General features: G+C 48.1%; 1 protein-coding gene across 1 annotated transcript in view; it reads left to right on the top strand.

Moving 5' to 3' along the window:
* Positions 1 to 23,308, top strand: part of Rarres1 (retinoic acid receptor responder 1) — a 35,392-nt gene that overhangs the window by 4,297 nt on the left and 7,787 nt on the right. Inside the window, exons 3-4 of the mRNA XM_071614925.1 lie at positions 18,499 to 18,561; positions 20,637 to 20,820. Coding sequence (XP_071471026.1) covers positions 18,499 to 18,561; positions 20,637 to 20,820 — 247 coding nt within the window. The remainder of the gene's footprint in view (positions 1 to 18,498; positions 18,562 to 20,636; positions 20,821 to 23,308) is intronic.

Below are 23,308 nucleotides of genomic sequence, written 5' to 3'. Positions count from 1 at the left end.
GTGCATTTAGTCATCCCCTTGAAAATAACATTCTTGGCACCTTTCATAAAATAATTAAATTAACTCTCAGCACCTGAGTGAGTTAAGTAACAATGCACTCCCTTTCTCTTCCATACAAGACTGCATTACTGCTTTTCATCTGTAATAGTGTAATGGTTCTGAATTTTAAAGGTTCTCCTCAGAGGGGGCGCTGGGGAAGAAAGGAAGGAAATCAATGGATTAGGGCAGGCAGGTGTGCAGTAAAATCTTTGAGAAATGGCCGCTTCTTATTGTCATCAGTTTACCTGCCATTTTTTCCCTGGTGTAAAATATTTGCGTGGCTATGGCCACCAAGGAAAAGAGGTCAGTCAGGAATCTCGGGGTGCTGTAGGGAGCCCTGCTCGGCCGCCACACAACCTAGAGACAGTCGTGTCAGTTTTCTCTGGCCATTTCCCCATTTGGAATGGAAATAATTCATGCTCTGCCATCCTGCAGGGTGGTTTTAAGAGTCACGACAGAGGATGTGTGTACACTGCCCAGGGTCTAGGAATGTGAGTTATCACCACAGGGGCAGCGCTCAACCCTCAGTTGTTTCTTGACACCAACAGTGTACTAGGCTAGACATGGTGGCCCTGACTCAGACTTGGGGCAGTGTCCTTAGGGAAGGCCTCTGAGGTCCGATTAGTTCTGAAGCACTGAGGTGCCTGTGTGAGGAGCAAAGACAAGTCCCGTGCAGCACCCAGCACGGTGGCTCGAGGAATCTCTGCCTTAGTAAGGACAGCAGTTGTGGCACCAGCATGAGGGATAAAGATGCCCCTTCATCCCATCTGTGCATCAACTGAGAGCTCAGTGCTGCAGTCAGGACCCACCAGAGCAAGCAGGTGGCCACATGCCACTACAAGATGAGAGGCTGAGGCTAAGTCAGGGTTTTTCAAACTCAGGGCCCACTAGTGAGTGATAAACTCAATTTACTAGGTCCAGGTGTTTGGGTTTTGGTTCAGGGATTGAGCCAAGGGCCTTCTATGTGCTAGACACATGCTGCACTACTGACATGCTGCACTACTGAGCTACCCCGCCCCCAGCCTTGTTTCATTATTTTTTTATTGAAATGATTAGAAATACAAACCTTGTGAGTGCATTGCAAAAGCAAGGGCGAGTGTTGTCTCGGAACATTTTGGAGATGTGGATGTGTGTGTGTGTGTGTGTGTGTGTGAACGAGGTCATGACGACGATGTCCTGGGCAAAGTTGAACAGCCGCATACCAAAGGGTTTCAGTCCCTCCAGCAGCCCTGGAATTACTCCCCTCTGGGATCCTGCGGCAAGCAAGGGCCCTCATTTTAGAAACGCCGTGGACCTCTAGTGGTGAAAGGCGGTACAGCACTAACCCTTTAGAAAAGTCAGAAAGCCGCTCAAGTAACAATTGCCCGAGGCCCTCTCCTAGCCTCAGGCCACCTTTCTTGTGCCAGTGAAGCTTCACGTGGCACAGGCTCAGGCCCACAGGTAGGGCGGTGGGAGGCTCTGGGTGGAGCTGGGGGTGGATCTGCACATCCTGGCCAGCTGGGTCCCCTTCCGCCTCCAGGGAGTTCTAGAACCAACACACACACACACACTCACACACACACCCGGTGTGCTCTCCCTCTCATTAGAGGCTGACCCAAGTTTTCCTTGGTGACCTCCTGAGGAAGTCCGCTGGCTGTGGAATCAGATGCTATGTGTGAACTGGTGTTGGAGGGGACCAGGACCAGTAGTTGGAGACTTTGAAACAGCTGGCCAAAGTGTGTGGGTAGCATGTGTCACACCCAGGCTTTGTTTCCATTTCAATTATAATTGCTAAGGGTAAATTTATGGTCTGTTTTTTTTTTTTTTTTGATAATAGGGCCTTGGCCTTTAATTGGAGCTCCTAGCAAGGAAACGTCCCACAGGGGATCATCTGCGATGTCCATTTTTGTTGACAGTGGAGTGAACACTTGCAGATAATAAAATGGCATAATCTTCTACTTATTCTTCCCTAGCTGTGACTCACACGTTCCTGATTCAACAGCTAAGTTTAGACTCTTGCCTCTATCTATTCTTTCTAAAGCACTGAACTTGGACTTTGTGGACATGACTTTGTGGACTCTTACCAATTTATGTCGCATTTAATCAAGTGATTAGGTGATACGTTCGGCAGGCTGAGCAGGTCTGGAGGAAGGTCAGCCACCCGAGAGGCCAGGAGTCTAAGCCCTGGCCCTTCCAGGGTCAGCTACCCTGGATCTGACAACAGAAACCCAGGGTCACAGGCAGGAGAACACCAACTTTAAGAAAGGCTTTATCCTGGCGAGTCGCTGTTGGCAATGAACCACCCCAGTCCTGTTCTCTTTAAAAGTCCTCTCAACTTTTAAAGCTCTTCAATACATAATCATCAGATCACAGCTCCCCTTGAACTCTTTGCTCCATTAATGTCAATAATTCAGAGGTGATCATTCAGGATAGGAAAGCTATACATTATGTAGGCCACATAAGCAAGAACTGGAGCATTAGAGGCTTCAACCCTGATGGAGGAGAAAAGACAAATTCAAACGCATAAAGTGAGATGATCGTCTATTTTCTGTAAGAACAGCTCTTCCTTGCTTTTAGAGAGCCCTTGGGAGAGAACAATGGGAAGTGGAGGCAGCCATGAGAGGAACCATTCTCTTCAGGCCCCAGGATCTTCTCAGGAGTGCTGGGCACAGCCCAAAGGCCCCTTCTACCCAAGCCCTGGGGCAGGACATGGAAGCACCCTCCTGCCAAGGCCCTGGGGCACAGCACACAGGGGCCCCTCCTGCCCAGGCCCTGCTTATGCTGAAAGGCACAGGTGCATCCAGTTCCTCTACCACCTGCCCTCCTGGTCTGCAGCTCTGCTGGCAGGGGTGGGAGAGACCAGCAGGCCCTAGGGTGAAGAAGCTTTGGCTTCCCTGGCATTTTGCCGGTCACCCAATCCAGATGCACCAGATGAGCTAGTTTGTAGGAATGTTTTAACCTCTTCTAACCATCTTCTAATAAACTTTTTAAACCACATTTTTTTTAAACCAGTCTACATTTTCCACTTGGCTTTCCAGCTGTGGAGCTAGGAATGGTGCAACCACAGGGCATCAGTAGCCCCCAAGGACAGACCAGGTGGCGATTGTAACCACCAAGAGTCTGGTGGGGCTCCAGATTCTTCTGCCCCCAAATGACTACCATAAAGAGGCTTGAGGCTCGGGATGTTAAATATGCAACTCTCTCCCCTCTCCCAAATCCAGCCTGATCCTTGCTCAGTCACTGTTGGCAATGAACCACCCCAGTCCTGTTCTCTTATGCAGCCAGGACACTTAACAGCCCTTGTAACGGTGCCTCAGTTGAATGCTTTAGAGCCAGTCCCGTCGTTTCTGAGGACAGCAGCCATAACAAGGGTCCACTCTAGGCTGTGTGCTGTGGTTATTCAGGATGTCTCCAGCCAGGGAAGTCCAGCATGCATGTGACTCTAGGAGCACACCAAGTGTAAGGACCCAGTGGTGCTGACCTGCACTGCTCCCCATGATACTTGGGAGACTCTTGAATTTTCCCAAAAGTTAAAACCCATCTTTTAAATAATTTCCTGGGGCTTGAACCTTTCCAGGTCTGACCTGGGATGTGGGTGTTTTGGTTTTTTTTTTTTTTTTTTTTTTTTTTTTAATCCAACCTGGATAATTCCCTGGTAGAAGAAATGGGTATGATCAAGTAGGGTGGTGGTGATATCTTAGCTTGATGGAGTCATGAAGACATGGGTCACAGGTGAGAGGTTCAAGTCCACAGATAGGAGCCAGATTAGAAACCAATAGTAACAAAGCACCTTGTTAAAAGGAGGAAAAGACCTGCCAATGGAAGCTGTTAACCTCATGCCAACCAGCTGGAGCAATTCTTGTTAATCTACAGCAAAAGCCAAGGCTAAGAAAACTGAGAAAGGTAAAGGGTGGCAGTGCCAAAGTGTCACAGTACATAGATCAACATAGAAAATAAGAGCCATTGATCAGCCAGTGGTTGGTTCCTCAAGCTTGGCTGTGTGCAGATTAGTCAGCTGAGACTCCTCAGGGAGTTACCCTTGGGGATTAGTGAGAAGCCTCTCCACTCCTTTTATTTGAATTAGCCTCCATCTTTCTGACCTGATCATTTATTATATACACTGACTACTACCTGTCCTTTGCTCCAGTTTGAAGGGTTTTGTTGACCCTGTGTGGCTTCCCTTAGAAACATTAGGGACATTTGTGTGTGTGTGTGTGTGTGTGCTGTTGTTTTTACCAATTTATAAAAACATATAATACTCAAATATGTTACCTATGGAATTTAAGAAGTCATAAGTACTTGAATTTATGTTTAGCAGTTGATATTTTAGTGTCTTAACTTTGTAAATTAACTAAATGTCTTTTCTAGGCAATTTAAATTGAACTTTCTTTTAAAAATGTGTAAGCTGGAGCTCAGTGGTAAAGCGCTCGCTTAGCATAGGCGAGGCCCTGGATTCAATCCCCAACACCACCTAAAAATAAATAAAGATATTGTGTCCAACTATAACTAAAAAATAAATATTTAAAAAATTGTAAGCTATGTGGACTAAAAAGCATTTTATCCATTTATTAAATATATGAGTACTTATCTATAATCCAATTTTTGATACCATGTACATGATATATATGTAGATATAGCATACAATATCAGATGTATACAAATATAGAAAAACCATCAGGAAACAGATTTTGCAGCTTTTTTCTTGAATAAATGACCTCTGAACAAAGACAGTAGAATAAACAGAGGATTAAAAACTCAAGTTGGACAAAATAAGCCTGGAACAAAATGTATTAATTTATGTGCCCAAGACCAAATGTGAATTTATCTTAGAAACCACAGGCTTAAATGAGACAGAGGTTTGAATTTTAAAAAACGACATGGCCATAATTACTCCCAAGCTGTTATTGTTGTCTTTCAAACCATTCCTTGTTCTTCCCTCCAAATGACATCTGAATATCTGTTGGCTTTGCCCTAATTCCTTCCTTAACCTGGCTCATGAAGGACAAGGGCAGGAGGAACAGTGGGAGCCGCTGAGGCTGGCTGCGATTTTCTCCCCCGTCATTGCTGGCATGATTCCCTGAGGTACAGTCGGGGAGTTTTGACCTTGAAGAGGCCTAAAGTTGGAGTCGGAACACTGAAGGCTTTGGATAGCTTCCTGAGTCCAAATAAAACAATACTATTTTATCATCTCTTGGATTCTTTTTTCCTGGAATTTTAAAAATATTTAAACACAAGACCCAGAGTGTATCTGGAGAAATTTCTGGGTTTTTTCCCCTGCCAGCACCCTCTTTCTCTAGACTAGAGGTTTTGAAGCTGAGCTTCCCATATGTGACAGTTCCCACCCTGAGGTGGAATTACTCAATGAGGAGGGGACACATGCACACTTTTGTGCACCTGGCCACTCTCTTCGCAGAGATTTAGGTGCCTCTTAGCATCAATGGTAGGTCAGTAGAAGCCCCTGACTCGGGCCAACCCTGAAGAGACGGACTTTTGATCTCCTAGTAGCTATCTTAAAGCTTATGAGGTTACCTTGGAGCTATCTTAAAGCTTATGAGGTCACCATGGATCTGCAGTCACATGCACCCCAGAATTGACAGGCCCCCTAGTAAGCAAATCCTGTACTGAGTGACACTGTGGTCCCTGGGAAGTGGTCAGTTTCCCCTTCTGCCATAGGGTAGAATCTGGCAGATGCCCCCAGGATGTACCAGTTTGGTGGCCTTCCTTCTGAGTCATTTAATAAGGTAATGAGAGCCAGGGCCAGCTGGAGTGAGAGTCAGGATCTGGCAAGTTGTCAGGTGGCACCTTTCTGTCTGTCACTAGGCTGGTGCCATGGCCTTCTCTAGTTCCCCGACAATGTTGACACAAATGGCCAGCTTGGTTGACAGTTTCCCGGCCAATGCACCAAAATATGTTACTGAAGATTATGGCACTGGAAAGGAGATGTAGGAGAGCGAGGTTTACTCAGCACAGGTGCAGACTCAGGGAATCTTCCCCAGAAGCTGAGCATTGCCTCTTTGTTTTCAGGATCTTTTACACAGGACAGACATCTGGGTTCTCATGCAAGTAACCTTGATGTCGCCCTCTTTCTCCAAGCAGCTCTGGTTCCTGCCACAGCTGCTGAGCAAGCATGAATACAGCAGCAGAAATGAGCAGGTCGTAGCTATTAATGAGATAAAAAGAAACAGGAAGGAGTTGCCACTTGACCATCACTGCTACAGCAAATTGCCACAAACCCAGGGGATTAAAGTCGTACAAGTTTATTCACTTGTAGTCCTGGACATCAGAGATTGGCAATGGATGTCCCTGGGCTACAGATAAGGTATCTATGGGGTTTCTAAGGGCCACCTTCCTCTCCTGGGTTCATGGTTCTGCCCCATCTCCTGATTGTGCCCTATCTTCTTCTGAGGACCCTGTGATGGCCCTGGACCTGTCCATTTCCCGGTCACTAACTTAATTGCATTGGCAAATCCCTTCTGCAGTGTAAAACCTGGGGATTAGAACAGGGATGTGTGTGAACATTTTTTATTGGTGCGTTATAGTTGTACATAATGATGGGGTTTGTTGTTACATATTGGTTCTTGCACACAATATGGCAATATAATTTGGCCAGTATCACTCCCCTGCTCTTCCCCTCCCCCATCCCTGCCTCCCAACCCCTGGTCCCTTTCCTCTATTCTGATCTCCCCTTGATTTTTTTCATGACATTGTTCCCACCCTTTTTTTTTTTTTTTTTTTAATTTTTCCTCTCTAGCTTCCACATATGAGAAAACACAGGCCCTTGCCCTTCTGAATTTGGCTTTTTCAAGTTCAATTCATTTTCCTGCAAATAATTTCATTTTTCTTTATGGCTAATTAAACTTACTGGTGTACCTGTACCTGATTTTCTGTATCCATTCATCGGTTGATGGACATCTAGGCTGGTTTCATAGTTTGGCTATTGTGAATTGAGCTGCTATAAACATGGGTATTCATGTATCATTATAGTATGATAACTTTATTTCTTTGGGATAAATAAAGTCACATGGTCGTTCCATTCCTGGTCTTTTTGAGGAACCTCCATACTGATTTCCACTGTGGTTGTACTAATTTACAACAACCAACAGTGAGTGTAAAAGTGTTCCTTTTTCTCCACGTTCTCTCCAGCATTTGTTATTATTTGTGTTCTTGATCACTGCCATTCTGACTGGTTTAAGATGAAATCCATGTACTTTTGATTTCCATTTCCTTAATTGCTAATGATGTTGAGCATTTTTCATAAACATTTGTTGGTCATTTATATTTTGAGAAGTACCTGTTTAATTAATTTGCCCATTTATTAATTGGATTTTTTGTTTTTGTTGTTTTTTTTTGGTGTAAAGATTTTGTTCTTTAGTTATACATGATAGAGTATAATGGAGTGGACCTTATTCTAATTAGGATCCCAGTCTTGTGGATACATGATGGTGAGATTCACTGTGGTGTATTTGTATATGTACATAGGAACTTCCTTTTTGAGTTCTTTACATATTCTAGATATTAACCCTCTGTCAGAAGAGCAGTTAGCAGTTTTCTCCCATTCTGTTGTAATTTTCTTCATATTCCTAATTGTTTCCTTTGCTGTGCAGAAGCTTTTTAGTTTGATGCCGTCCCATTTATTAACTCTTGGCATTATTCCCTGGGTTTTAGGGGTCCTATTGAGAAGGACATTGCCTGTGCCTGTGTGTTGCAATACTTGTGTTTTCCTTTAGGAGCTGCATGGTTTCTGGTCTAATTCCCAGGTCTTTGATCCGTGTGAGTTGATTTTTATGTAGAATGAGAGTGAAGGGTCTAGTCTCATTCTCCTACCTATGGATAATCCATTTTTCCAGCACCATTAGTATTTTTCTCAAGACTGTCTTTTCTCCAGTGTGTGATTTCGGCTCTTTTGCAGGATATGGCCATCTGTAGGGGCCTTATTCACCCAACGAGGGCTCTGACCTCTGCCTTGGGAAGCGACTTCCCAAGCTGCCGACCATGGCTTCTGCTGCTCCCACTCTTGCTGGCTGGTCTCTGAGGCTTTGGTACCCTCACATCCAAGGCTGCCCTCTACCTGTGCCTTGTTACCTGGCCCCTGGCTGCTTTGACCTAGCTCTTGACTGAATTTCCACTCTGTGGGTGTGGCTGCCTCTCCCAGACTGGGTGGTGCCAGTCCTCACATCTGTCTCCTCCCTTGCACTAGCCTGTCCCTGCTAGAGATGCATGTTAAATATTTGTTAGATGCAGGAACAGTAGTGGAAGGGTGTTGCTACCATGGGGCACAAAGAGAAGGATATGCGACAGGTCCCCTCACTCCCCATAGGAGAGGAGGTGGCAGGTCACCTGTCTTATTGCAGCTCTTTCCACAGTTGCCCCCGGCCAGCTCCCTTCTGGAGCCCAAGAACTCACCCCAGACTTGGCCAGGCAGGGTTCACACAGTATTCATTCTCTCCACAGCTCTTCAGCTGGTAGGAAGTGTCCACATGCAGAGATATCCCTGGGCCCAATGGATCAGGCCTGGCCTGACTTTTGTAACAAAAGCTGTATTTACTTTTCTGGCCTTGCCTGAAAGAGGGAAAACTAATAAGGTAATTCCAGGGTCTAATGCAATAAACTGAATGCTCTATCTGTACAGAACCTAAGAACAGAACAGTAATTTTTATTCACAAATGAGTTGTTTGTCTCCAACTGAGCCTGACTCATATAGTAACCTTATAAAATGAAAAAGTTTGCCTTTACTGGAATAGCATGATATTTGTTCTTTTACCAAATATGTAGGCTGGAGGGGACATTTAGAAGCTGTGTTTGACCCCTGGGTTTCAGGGTGTGTGCGGGGGAGATTAGAATCCCTTGTGAGCTCTTAACATAGACTGGCCCTCACTACCCACCCTTCAGCATGGAAATGTGAAGTTTAAAGTTGTCACAAGACAACGGGAAGGGACCAGCACAGGAAGGAAAAAGAAGGAATGTTTCCCCAAAGCATGGGGCTCCCTCCTTTCTGAAGATGAGCTTCCAGGGGACCCTGACTCTGGAGACTGGGGGTCAGTGATGTTTTATGGCCCCCAAGGGAAGGCCCACCCTGGCTTCCCTAGCACATCATTCAAGTGTCTGTGTTCTGAGTGAGTTGAAAGGGGGAGCTGGGTTGTAAAGTGTGGTCTTAGGATGAATAAATACCTATTCTCCCCTATCTTGGATAGTGTCTAATGTAAAGATAGTTCAGACACATGGTGGAGAAAAATCTTTGATCCATAAGAATGAAGACAGTTTTGTGTTTTATGATAAACATTAAAAAAAAAAGACGAATTTGTAGGGCTGCTATTAGAACATGCAGTTTTGACTCCTTGATGTACACACAGGCATCATTATGCAGCAGGTTCTCCCACTCCGTGGTTTGTCTTCCTGTGGTTTATTATCCATACAATTGCAAAAACGTTAAATGGAAAATTCCAGAAATGAACAGTTCACAAGTTTTAAATCGTGTCACTCATCTGGAAGAGCATAATGAAATCTCATGCTGTCTTTCTCTGTATGGACCATCCTGTTGGGCAGCATGTCCACACTGTGTATGTGACCACCTGTGAGTCATGTAGCTCTCCCAGCTATCAGATCAGCTGTCACAGTGATGTATTCAAGTTATTACTTAATGACGCCAAAGTGCAAACTCTTAGTACAGTATATTGTTACAATTGTTCTATTATTAGTTATTCAGCATTTTCCCAAGTCACAGAAACAATATATTATATTTATAATGGGCAAATTTTAGATGGTGCCCACAGTCAGAGGCTCTCAAAGTCCCTCAAAGGCTGTCTGCCAGGCTGGGAGAAACCAGCTGTGTTTGGTCCAAAGATGTGGTACCTCTGAAGAAGGGGGAGCCATGGATGCAGCCCCAGCCAGAGGCTGAAGGCTTAGGAGCTACTCACCTCATTGGTGAGAGGCTGTGTCCCAGGCGGAAGAACCTGGAGTGGATGTCCATGGGCGATGATAGCAGTAAACACCTATTCCTTCAAAGAGAATCTGACATGTGCATGTGTGAGCGTCCCCTCCTTTGCTCTTTGTTCTAACTGAGCCCCCAGCCCTTAGATGGTGCCACTCACATTCACGGTGGGCCTTCCCAACTCTGTTTGCTGACCCACATGCCAGTCATCTCTAGAAAGACCCACAGAGACACACCTAGGGATGTACTGCTCAATATAGTCAACAACTAAGATCAACCACCAGGTATTAATCTCTTACTGTGCCTAATTTATAAATTAAAGTTTCACAGATAGGCAATATTTACTTGTCTATCTATTCATTTATCTTTGTGGTGCTGAGGACTGAACCCAGGGCCTTGTGCATGTGAGGCAAGCACTCTACCAACTGAGCTATATCCCCAGCCCGGCATTTATTAATAGGAGAAAATGTAGTAAATAAAGGATTTGTTACTATTCACCATTTCAGGCATCTACTGGGGGTCTTGGAATGTGCCCTGCAGATAAAGAGGGCCCGATGTGTAGCAAAGTACCCGTTTGTGCAACAAGAAGCAAGGAGTAACGTTCTTTCAAAAATTATTTTAGCCCAGACTGCTTTCTTCAAATGTTTCTTCTCAAAAAAGCCCACGTGCCAAGTGGCCAGGGGCCCATCAGCAGTGCTGCTGAAGCCGAGGGCAGCCCTACCTGCTGCCCTTCTGAGGGTTGTACCCGACTGCCAGAAGCTCCAGGCGCCTGTGTCAACCAACTTTGGGCTGCTTTTCCTTTCACAGGGTGCTGATGGCACCTCAGCCTTTGGAGAGGACGGACCCTCTTGTCCTCAGTTTCCCACTTAGTGGCTCAGCTGTGTTCTAGTGATGTTCTGGGAGCTGCTCCACTTCCCGTTGTCCCCGGGATGCCAGGCTCCACTCAGCAGTTAGAGAGATGTTCTCATGCCATCCCTGGGGCCGCAGCCTCCCCTGGAGCTTAATGAAATGCAGGCTGTGCACCCGACCCCAGACCCCTGAATCGGCACTCTGGGGGAGGGCCCGCGCTGCTTTAGCAGGCCCTCTAGCGCATTCTGCTGCACACCCTAGTTTGAGACCCTCTGGTCCCCACTCCCACTGTCATCTCAAACCAGGTTTGCCTGCACTCACCTGCTGATGTCCCCAAGCTGGGCTGTCACCCCTATTCCTCACACATGCTCTCTGCCTTTCCTGGCTTGTCTCATCCTGGTCCTTTCTGGAGACTCCCCACAGCACAGGGTCTTGCTTCCATTTGTAACCTGTCTGAAAGGGTCTGTGCCCAGGGGCTCCTTCTCTAGCCTCAGGGCATCTTACTTCCATCTCTAATGGATTGTGTCTTCCAAAAAGAAACTTTAAAGTGGCAACCTCAGTGCTTGTGGGCACAAAGAGAGTCTCTGCAATGAAATCAAGTTACATGAGGTCACTGCATTAGTGTGGGCTCTAAATCCAATGACTGGCATCCTTACGAAAAGGCCATGTGAAGATACAGACACAGAGGGAAGAACAACACTTACAGGCTGACGCAGAGATCAGAGAGATGCAGCTGCAGCCCAAAGAACACCAGGATTAGGAGCCACTGTCCGAAACCAGAAGAGGCAGGAGTCCAGTGGGAGTCTCAGAGGGAGCCAGGCCCTGTGACCCTGGATACTGGAAGCCTGGCCTCCAGAACTTGGAGAACATGTGTGTTGTTTTAAGCCATCTGTTTGTGGTACTTTGTTATGACAGCCCTAGTAAACGGATACACAGCCCTTCCTGACTGTGGTGTTCCCAGAAGGCGGTGGGGGTCTTGTCCAAGGAGCCTGGTTCTAAGCACAGCCCTAACCCACGGGGGCAAGCAGCAGCTTTCTTTCTGCCTTTCCTTAGGCTGGGATTGCTGGGCCATATGCACAGTCTCTGCTGTAGGCAGGAAGGGCTGCCGCTCTGAAGACAGTCTTGGCTACGGACTAGCTCTGGGCCTTTGGGCAGTTCCGAATTTTGGGGCAAGAATCTCATTTTCTTCACCCTTAAAAGGGGGTTAACAGTAATACCTACCTCAAAGGGCTTTATAGGAACGAATACATGGGCACCACACCATGTCAGGTGAGGCATGGGACAGAACACGTCTGTGTAGCCACAGATCCCTCTACACGTAGAGCCATGCATGCCCTTCCCCTGCATGGAGAGGTTCTCAGGATGGTCGTTCATGATGACTCTGCAGTGGCTGGTGGGGTGCTTGCTACTGACTTGATAAGGACATGAGGAGCATTTCTCTTTTACCAAGAAATAGCACCAACCCTGAGTGATGAACCCCGTCCTTGGAGGCCAAGTTCCATAGACACTTTCTCAAACAGGGTTTTGAAAGGGGCCTGGCTCCTCCCAGCCGACCTGATGGCAGGTCCAGCCAAACCTGGCCTGCAGCACCTGTGTGGGGGAGGGGTGTGGAAGGACTGCCAGGGGGTTGAGGGTGCTCGCCCTGGGGGTGTGCTGTGGAGCACTCCTCTTGTTGGCCAATGGGACCCCAAATTGAGGAATCTAAAGTAAACAAAACACAACCTGGGATAAAATCCTGAACCTTGTCAGTGTGCTCCGTGACTGAGGGCACTTAGCACTGGGCTACTGCACACAATCCTTTGCACACAATGACAGAGAAGCCTGCTAACGCTCTCCTCCAGGTCATGCCGTCACATGGCCACTTGCTTTGTGTGCAGACTTTTTCTCAAGTGGAGGATCATTCTGGAAAAGACTAGAACAGTGTGCCTGGCTTCTGGCTTGCTCACCTGTGTGCAGGTGGACCCACTGGGTGGTGTAGGTGCCAGGTGTCACAGTTGTGTTTCCCGCCATAGCCATTCCCTCAAGAATGTGGGGGCTGGTCTCTCCACTGCCCTGTGGGGATCCAGCTCCTCAAAAATGCTTCTTCTAAAAGATGGCCTTGAACATAATAGGCTCACTTTGCACCGTGCGACTGTTGTAAACTGATTCAGGTCACAGTGGATGGCCACCAGGTGAGGCGAAGGTCAGCTGGCTCCACCTGGGAGACCCCTTCTGGGTTCAAAACCCCACATGGCAAGGAGATAGTCATGCCCTCAAAACTAGTCACAATTAAGAGGGAAAACAGGAGAATGCTTGGAAGCTCTGGCAGGTCAGCCACGCCAAGTTATTCTGGACTGGATTCACAGTTCTCAAGTGACTTTGCAGCTTTCTAAAGGTCTGGTTCTGAGCTTGCTGGTGCCAGAAGCTAAATCCTGGGTTCAGGGCCCATCACCATTTTTGGCCCGTGGAGGATCCTCTCCCGCGTGGGAGTTTGCTCCCTTGCACGTGGGTCCTCTGCCCCCAGCTGGCAACACAGCCTCCTGCCATGTTGCCGGGTACCATGCTCCGCGTGCGCTTTGCTTAGTAGTTTTGGTTCCGTGGCATGTGCACAAACTTTGCTGTTTTCAGGACTGACTTGAGTCACTGTGCACATGCTGGTTTGTTGCCTCAGCTGCTCAGCTCTCCATTTTAGCGGCTCAGGCCCCAGGGTGGATGCAGGCGGGCCCTGCTGCTAGCAGAACGCCTTGGGGAGCATCCTCATGGGAGACAGGCCCTGTTTTTAGTCAGCTTTTCTGCTGCTGTGACTAAAAGACCTGACTAGAACAACTTTAAAGAAAGAAAGGTTTATTTAGGGGCTCACGGTTTCAGAGGTCTCAGTCCATAGAAGGCCAGCTCCATTCCTTGGGGCTTGAGGTGAAGTAGATCATGGCAGAAGAATGTGGCAGAGGGAAGCGGCTCACATGATGATCAGGAAGCAGAGAGAGACTCCACTCTCCAGATACAAAATGTATGCCTTACATCATCTCACACATGAGCTTTTGGGGGATACCTCACATCCAAACCATACACCCTGGCATGCTGGCATCCTAATTCTCTGGATGTGGCCTAGAGTGGGAGTTCTGTATTGCAGGTGTGCCCACGTAGGCTCTACCTGGCCAGGTGTGCAGACAGCCCCAGCAGCAGGTGAGGGCCGGGAGCCCTGAGGCCCGGCCTCTCTGCCAGTCCAGTAGTTGCACAGCGACACTACACTGCTGCTCTGATCTGTGTCCCTATCATCTCTGTTTCAGCAGCATTTCTGAGCATTGAAGGCAAGCACCCCTCATGTGGAGTTTGGGACAGGCCTTGGCATTGGCCCGGGAGGGTGCTTGCTATTGCTCTGCCCCGGATATTAATGACGTCTTAATCACTGACATAGCACTTTGTTATTTCTGATCTTGATTGGGGATATGTTCTGAGCACTGGGCCACTTTGTCACTGTGTGAACATCACAGTATCCTGGCGCAGACTTAGATGGTGTAAGGTGATGGCTCCGTGTGTCTTCTTGATGTGATCGAGAGATGCATAAGCAGGAGTCGTGGAGGCTGTGGCTGTGACACGGCTGACTTTCATGAGTGGGAGCAGCACATTTTGAGATGATGAAGAACAGCAGGCACTAAACCAGCAGGTTGGGCATCCCCACCATGCGCTGCCACAGAGTGGGTCTGTCACACCACGTCACCACAAACACCTGGGTATCATGTCCCAGTCGGAGGGATTTTTCAGCTCCACGATCACTCTGCAGCACCATCCCTGCATGTGTGATGCTCGCTGGCCAGAACGTTGCTACACGGTTCACAACTGCATATAACTTCACTTTTGACCTCCTCCTTTTGTATGTGCGTGCAAGGTGCTGGGAATGGGGCTCGGGCCCTGCATGTGCTAGGCAAGTGCTCCACCACCAAGCCATACCCCAGCCCTCACTGTTTACCTGCTAATGGGTCCCATCTGTCTGCCACGCACTCTGTCCATTTCTACCATCCCACCTTGGCTCACGGTCCTGCCCCTCACCTGCCCCCCACCTAGCCTTCTAATCTATCCATACCCCCTCTGGACACCTCTTCACTCCAGCATCACTCCTCCATGCTCCAGCAAGAGGATCTATTCAAAGTCCTTCTTTCTAGGCCATGGCCTTCCTTTTCCTTCAGGACACAATCCCTCGCACCTGGTCAGCCTCTCCCCACCTTCTGACCACTGGCCCCACTGCGGCTCCTCAGGGACATCAGCCCTGTTCCTTCAGTGTGGAATGGTTTACCAGCTGCCCCAGCCCCAAAATCAACTCCTTAGAGTTCAACTCCATTGGCACCTCCCTGGTCCCTGCCCTAATCAATTCTCTGGTTATCCCTTCATGGCCCATGGCCAGCCACAGTCAGCTCTGCAGTGGCCACTCATGGCCTTCCCTAGATCACAGGGCAGGTGCTACTGCTCTGCCCGCTGTACTTCATGCACCTGGCACAGTGCTTGGAGTAGGGGGCACACTGGTAAACCCTGGGGTGCACGGAGTATTTTGAATAAGGGCAAAGAGACACCCAGTCTTAAAGCCAAGGAGCATGAGACACCATGTGCAGACAAAGGTGGCCCTGACTGGCGCTGAGTCCTTGCAGGCCCCAGGGAACTTGTAACTCTGAGGAAGGGAGGGGAGGCCTTTGGGGGAGATAAAAGAACTGCATCTGAATAAAGTAGAACCAAAAAATACAAAAATCCTATTTTGGATGAAATGTGGACACTTTTTAGAGTGTTGAACTAAAACAAGGAAATCAGCCAAGAAAATAGCTTTTCAAAAGAACAGAGTTCGATCCTCAGCACCACATTAAAAAAATAACAAAAGGTATTGTGTCCATCTACAATTTAAAAAAGACAGACTCCATACTGCCTCGGCCCAGGTTAACCCAATTGCTTCTTTCCCTACAAATTGGTCCCGGAGACCCCACTTTGCCTCCATGGGTTTCAAAAGAACTGCCAAGCTACATGACATCTTCAGTTCTCTTTCCAATATGAACAACTATCTTGAGAATGAGGAGACACTGGTGAGCACCCTTGTGTGAAGTCTGGGCCGACTCCTCCCATCCCGAGCACCTTCCCTAGGGAACCACGTGCCACCCCAGCCCCGCGCCACCCTCCTAGTTCTGCTTTTACATACATTGCATCCTCCCGCACATTCTCATGCATAAGCGACCCCACACCAGAGAGAAACTGTCCAACGTCTCCAGCAGCATGGTCTCACTCCCAGCTGGAACAGGAATGTAGAGCCCCTCCCAGGCAGAGACAAGGCAGGGCTGGGAAAGCCTGGGTGTGCAGCAAGCCTCTGGGGCCCAGGAGCTGAGGACGAGCCTGAGAACTGCCAGCTGTGAGCACCGGTGCGTGTAGGACCAGTGTGGCTGGGCGTCAGGCTCAAACCCACTGTTCTGGGTTCTTCCCCTTTGGTGGGCGCTGAGGCATCTTCCCTGCAGAGGCCCTGCGGCTTGGTCCAGCAGCTGCCCTGCAGGCCTGCCCTGCTCATGGGGTGTTGCAGGGGCAGGCAAAGTAAAGCAACCCCGGGGGAGTCTCTCACTGCTCCTTTTGTCCCCAAGCTTGGACCACTCAGGGGTCCAGCACGGTTCTCCTAGTGTCTCAGGACCACAGATTTTAATAAAAATAGAGACCACACATTGACCTACCTTGGCCGACGTTTATGCCTCATCCCACTGGTCACAACACCCTGTGGCTATTCAATGCAGCTCCCATGGGCTTGGGATCCAGTTCCAAGTCCTCATTAAAAAGTGAGGCTCCAGGGGCTGGGGTTGTGGCCCAGAGGTAGAGCGCTCGCCTAGCATGCATGAGGCACTGGCTTCGATCCTCAGCTACCACATATTTCCACCTATAACTAAAAAATAAATTAAAAATAAAAGCCTCAAAGGCCCTTTCCAGCCTCACCATCTCAAGTGCCACCTTGCCCTCCGTACCCGTGCCTGGCATTCTCCAGCCTCCTTGTCCAGGTGCCAGCCCAGTCCTCCCTCCCTCCCCTGCTTGACCATGGCCAGCCAGACGCTTCCTGAGTGCACCCACTGCACCAGGCAGGGCCTTGCCCCGCTCATCAGCCACACTGCCAGCCTGGCCTGCTGCTATCCACCTGCCTGTGTCCACTCTAGCTGCAGGCCTACTAGGGAAGGCTGACAGGAGGCTTGGTTTCTCTGCATCTCCTCAGTGCCTGGCACAGTGGGGGGATTGGGGCGAGTGAAGAGACTAGAACGTGTGTTTTGTGAACCAAGGTCAGTGCTTCACCTCATACCAACATGAGTGAAGATGGGAATGAGCCCAGGCACCCTGCTCTAGTGCCCAGCTCTTGGGTCCTGTCCTCCCTCCCAGCAACTGCAGTGATATACATACACGTTTGAATATTTTCTATGTGAATAGCTGCCAACGAACCTTATCCCTCCCTTCTCTACCGTTTCCCACTGTTTTAAAACAATCTTTAGGTAGAAGTCATGATACCTGTTCTATTTATAAGACAACCCTGGTTATTGTGTTCCTGGGTCAGATTTAAAAAAAAAAATGATGTTTACAGAATCTAATTTAATCAAGACTGTATGAAATAACTGCAGCTCCATGGAGCACAGAGTTTCCTTCTATAGAAAAAAAAAAAAAAAAAAAACACTTAGCTGAATGACCACTTTGCTCTCTTAAATAAAAAAGAATGGCAGATAATATAGGTTTTAAGTAGCTGAAACTGCCCCAACAATATGGGGATGGATACTACCAAAAAGTTGGCATTGGACTCAATATTCAGAAGTTTAAAAAGGCTAAAGATGCATTTCAAAAGCTCAGACACGTACCTGCCTGTAAGAACACTGGCTAGCAGCTTTCTGTGGCTATGACAAATGCCCGAGATAATCTCCTTATGGAGAAGGAAGGTTTATTTGGGCTCATGGTTTGGAAGATTCTAGTCTACGATCCGCTGGCCCTGTTGCTTTATAGCCTGTGCTGGGGCAGCACATAGTAGGAATGAAAATGGCCAGGGATCAGAGAGGAAGAGAGCACCCCATAACCAGAAGACCTCCCACTAGGCCCTAACCTCCCAATGGCACCTCTCTGGGGACCAACCCTTCAATATATGGATCTTTGGGAGACATGCGAGATCCAAACTACAGCAGAGACATAGTCACATGAGGCCATTCCCAGTGTTGTCCAGGCCATCTCGCCCCCAGCCATGGACCTTCCTTGCCCACAGGTACCCTTGCCTTTCTTTAGGAGGTGCTTGAAGGCACCTCCTAAGTGGCTTCTAGACTACCCATCTCTTCACCTGTCACCTCCTGAAAACATGTCCTTACACGTTTACTGTGTCCATGTGACTGAGACTGGCACGATGGAGAGTCCTAGTCTTTCTGTGGCCCCAGCAGCCCGGCCAGGGAGCTCTAACTATCAGGGTGTGGAGGAATTCAGCACAGCTCCCTGTACCCGTCAGTGCCTGTCTAGCTGCTCTTACAAAGTCAGCTTCCAGAAGAACATACTGCGTCCCTTTTCTGCCTCTCACTGTGTGTCAAACTAGCAAACTGGGTAGCAAAATGAGTTTGTAAAAAAATTCAGCAATAAAAATGTTTTCTTCAGGTATAATTGTCACCATCTGCACGCCATGCCACCCTGAGAGTGCAGTTCTTGGTCATGAGGCTCAGCGGAGCCCCCACAATGCTAAGATGATTTCTGTATTTCAGGTGGATCCACAGAGGGGCTATCACATCAACCTGGTGTTTAGCACAGAGTCCTACCACCTGCAGGTAAGCGGCCAGATCAGTGAAGGGCCCTGCTGGAGACTCCCGTGTACAGCCTGGGAGCTCTGTGCTACTTTCCTCCTGCCTTATTATAAAGATGACAAATGATGAAGAACAGGGCCAAGCAGGAGGGAAGGATCCAACTACTTCAACTTCATGGCCCTATGCATGCACATCAGATCACACTGCTCACTCCCCCTTCCCTGGGACCCCCTCCCACACCTCAGAGCCCTGGGGATGACTCACTCTAAACATCAACTTGTCCTTTTTTGTAGTGTCTGCTGGTGACATTTCTGGTTGCCAGGCCGGCACAGCCTGAGGCCGATTCCAGGATTTACGCAGAGGCATCCTATGAAACACGGTGGTCCCTGCGTGCGACAGACACTAGCCTGCTGCAGTTCCCACCAAGCAGCTAACATTTGCCAAGTTTCCTCTGCCCTGTTTTCAGGAAGAGAGTAAACAGAAAATTTAAGTGGAGATTAGAGCCAGATGAACTTCATGTGCTGGGCAGGCTGGGAGGCAGCAAGGGACATGGGGGAGACCAGCCCTGACTTCTCCAGTGGTGCTCTGAGCCAGGCAGCCTAGGAAGGACAGGCAGTGCCTGGCATCAAAGTATCGCAGGGAGGCAGAGCTTCAGAGTAAAGGCATGATTCTATACTCCAGGCTTCTGGATAAAGGCTCACCAGAACCAAGTATGCCCTGACTTTATTGACTGCAGGACTCAAACTGTACAAGGATTAGGAGGAAGCATGTGAGCTCTCTATTGCAAAATGGTTAAAGCTGAAGGGAAACCAGTTACTAGATTTCAAGGAGCAATAGCATGCCACCACTGCACCCTGTGGGTGCATCAAGGGGAGAAGTCTTCCATCTTCACCAGGTGCTTTGTTCCCTGAAGGTTTGTGTGGGGGGGAGGGGGAGTGAACAAAGCAAAGGAGGAAAAGCAATGCCTATTCTTTTTCTCCTTTCTGAAAGGACAACAGAGGAGCCTCAGAGAGCCCTGTGGCACCTATCACACCCTCCTGAAAGCCCTGCACTATCTTCTCTGTCTGCACCTGTAATTAGCATCTTAATGCACCCAAGATGCTCTCTCAAAGCTGGTACTCACAGGGGAAAGCAGCCCACTGGAAAGCCCACCATGATGTTTTGAGTTGGTTCTGGAAATAGGCTTTCTTAGTAGATCCACCTCTGATCTTCCTGTGGGCTTTGTTTTGGTGGTGGTTTTAACTGGGATTCCTCCCTGTTTAAACTTTAGAATTGAAGAAGTCATTGCATCCACTTTTTAAGGAGAGATTCTGACTAGGGGCCCATGGCTGGTATGAGGCCCACAGAGTGCCTCAAACTCTAGGCCTGGTACTGACGGTATGATCAAGTGCATTTTCTGGGAACAGGGTCCCTGGCTTTTATTATCAGGTTAAGGAATCTGTGACCTGAAAGGGTGAAGAATGACTGACTGCCCTAGAAATGAATCATACCTCATGTTTAACTGAAACTGTGATGTCTCTGAGCTGGATAATTGAGAGTGCTCCCAGGACACCCAGTAATCTCCACTTACACATGAATGTGGATCAGCGCAGTCCAGGCAATTGGTCAGCCCAGGCAGAGGACCTGTGCCTCCACCTCTCGACTAGATCTAGAGCAGCACAGAGGGGTTAGTTCAACCTCAGTAAGTTGAACTAAATTAGAAGTGCGCTCAAATCCTGGCCTACCACTTACTAGCTGGGAGACAGAAGACTTCTCTTTAAAATTTAGCATCTTAGTCTTTAAAACTAGAATGAAAGGAGCTAATTCATAAGACAGCATGACTTTTTTGTTCAGAGGAACAGTCTCAACATCCAGCTAAGCATTACGCTGGTCCACAGAAGAGGGCAAGGTATTTGCTACCCTACAGCTGGGTCAAGCAGCGCTCCACAGACAGCACTAGGCCAAAATTATTATAAAGACGTCAAGTTTAGATGAATGCAAAGTGTGAAAGTTCACTTTCTGCAAAGCCAGGGCGCTCCTGGTGTCACGAGGGGTTGTCGGTCTTGTGAGGGTGGGGCGGTAAGTGACCATCCTGCTTAATGCCACCATCTCTACTTCAGGACGGTAAGCCACGCTTGGGGAAATGTTTTGCTCGAGTGTTTTTCCAGAATCAGAAACCCAGACCAGCCATCACCATGACCTGCACAGGGCTCAGTGAGAAAAACAGAACACTACAAGAGGATCACCTGCTGTACGAGCAGCTGAAGCAAATGAAGGATGCCTTGACCGTGGGCGGCATACCTGGTACGAACCAGTCTTTGCTGTCCAGTGTTCCTGACTGTGTAGTCACTGAATCTTAGAGAGCGCTCATTTAAATGTATCCCTAAAGTGACTCTTCAACTGAGCTCCAGATCATGACACGCCTCCTCAATTAGAATTCCGAGGTATCTTTTTCTGTTCTTCATCTCAGTACAACAGAGTAACTACTCCAGAAGTTGGGAGGCCTCCGCCCGCCAGCTCCTGTGAAGCAGGGCCCAGGAAGAACTGAGCCCCAGGTAGGGGGTAAAGGAATCTTTTCCACAGAATGTGACCTGGGGTGGTTTTCAGGGTACAGTTCAGAACTTGAGGGGCCCTTCCAGAGATCTTTGGTGGCAGCCTTGGAAACTAGGTGAGAAGCCACCCTCCTGTCTCCTCTCTGCCCTGTGCAGCAGGCAAGCGAGTGGCTGTCTCTGGGGTGCTGGATGAAGCCCTGATTATTTAATTTCAGGGCAGTGGCTAATGGCAGTGGTGCCGTCTCTAATGGCTGAGCCCCGCTCTCCACAGTGACTCAGCTGAAGAGTAGCAGAGCTCATTTGTCCAAGTACTCAGTGTGTGGGCAGCAGCTGAGACTTGGCACTTACTGGCAAATCCAATTTCTAAAACCACGAAAGTCGTCTCTCGACTCACACTTGGGCATCAAGCTTGCCATCTGACCCCTACTCCCTACCACACACCCCCTCCCCCTTGATTTGCTCATTTGCCCAGACACCCCAGGCTGGCTCCAGAGGACTGCAGGCTCCAGGCCCAAGGTGTCTGTCCGCATTGGCTGGCTGGTACTGACCAGATGCTCTTGAGAGCTAGATGTGGAACACTGCTTGTGTTCTGAGATTCAGAGCCATGGATGATTCTCACACATCAGTTTCCTGACAATGTGGATTGAATGCTGTGTCAAAAAATTATGAGGAGCAATTCCAAACCCAAGAATGTGTTTCTACTTGGTGTCCCTGAAATAACTGAGCTAATGACTAACATTTAGCACTTAGTTGTTAAGGGATATTTTCCCCTTCAGTTTGGGAAACGGGGCTTATCTGGTTTCCTTAAGACACAAATTCAAAAATTATACAGGCCTTTTTCTTTGAATATTTGCACAGGATCACTACATTTGGGTTACTTTTCAATAGCACATGCTACTGGCTCTTGTTCAGTTAGTGAGTCCTGTACACACATAAGAGCTTCCATAACTTTCTAACAATGTGCTACTACGAACCTTCAGGAAAATCCTAAGAAGGCGCCTGCTCATCAACAGTACTTGCAAGCTCTGCACTCAAGACGCTTATGTGCTATGTATAGCCTGTCCATGGACCTACAATTATCTACTTTAAAACTACAAAGGTTAGATAAAGTGAATAGAGTATGGTGATATCCCTGGAATGTCTAGTTCAGACCCTAGCAGATTCTGTTCAGTATTAATCAGTCCATGATACTGGGCTACTGTGCATAATTTTTAACTATGAGGATCTAACTTTGTTCCACATTGTTTTTCCCTTTAAAAGGCAGTTATCTTATTTTTATTATAAGTGAAACTGTCACTTTCTCTAACGAATGGGTAGACTCCCCATAGGTGATCCCAAGCACACAGGAAGAACCTACAGAGCCAAAGCCCCTCTGTGTGGGGAGCAGTTACCTTCTCCACATCCTCGCTGGCCCCAGTGTCCAGTGAGACTTCTCTATCTCCAAGGGGAATGGATGTGATGTCCCCAATCTAAATTCATAGCATTGTAAGATGAACCTGAGAGGGGGAGGTATCAGTCAACGAAGATGAGGGGGAAGGGACCTTAATAAAGCAAGGGAACAGCATCACCAACAGTGCTGTCCTGAAATCCCAGTTGGTCAGCCACTCAACATGGGGCGAACAGAAGTCCCTTCATGAAGGTGTGTGCAGCCAGGAAGCACCGTCTAGAACTTCCTTTCTGCAACAGCCTTCATCAGGTCACATCACAGCTCCCTGGCATCTGGAGTTCGCTTCTGCTGGCTAGCCTGAGATGCCTGCACATCCAGACACCCCATCTTGGTCTCTCCCAGTTCCCTCCTTTAATTGATAAATTCTTGATTCCAATTTTTCTGCTGCTTCTGTGACTATGCCCATCAATATCCTCCTTATCTCTGAAGCCTCCTTATCTCCTTATCTTGCAATGCCAAGACTGACCAAGGGCTTCACCTCCTTCCACACACACTGCCTCTTCCTGGCCAGTTTCTGAGCTATGTACATAACAGAAGCTGCTCTCTCTTGGGTCGCTGGAGACCACCAGATCACCAAACCAGTGGGCGTCCTTCTCCTTGATCTGGCTGTGGCATTTTATGTCATCTACTCCCACAGCTCATCTCACACTGTATTTAATAAGCCTAACACTCAGCTTGTTTCCACCCAGAAGGTTTGCACTTCTGGTCATTTATTTGAATATTACTCCTTTCCTGGAGTTTGGCGACTGGACTCTTTGGTCACTTTTTAACATTTAATACCTGGCCACCATTT

This window comes from Marmota flaviventris, chromosome 8 (genome assembly GCF_047511675.1).
Source record: "Marmota flaviventris isolate mMarFla1 chromosome 8, mMarFla1.hap1, whole genome shotgun sequence".
In the NCBI taxonomy this organism is placed as follows: domain Eukaryota; kingdom Metazoa; phylum Chordata; class Mammalia; order Rodentia; family Sciuridae; genus Marmota; species Marmota flaviventris.
Note: the sequence above shows the minus strand (reverse complement) of the source record. Positions and strands in the feature narration are given on the sequence as shown.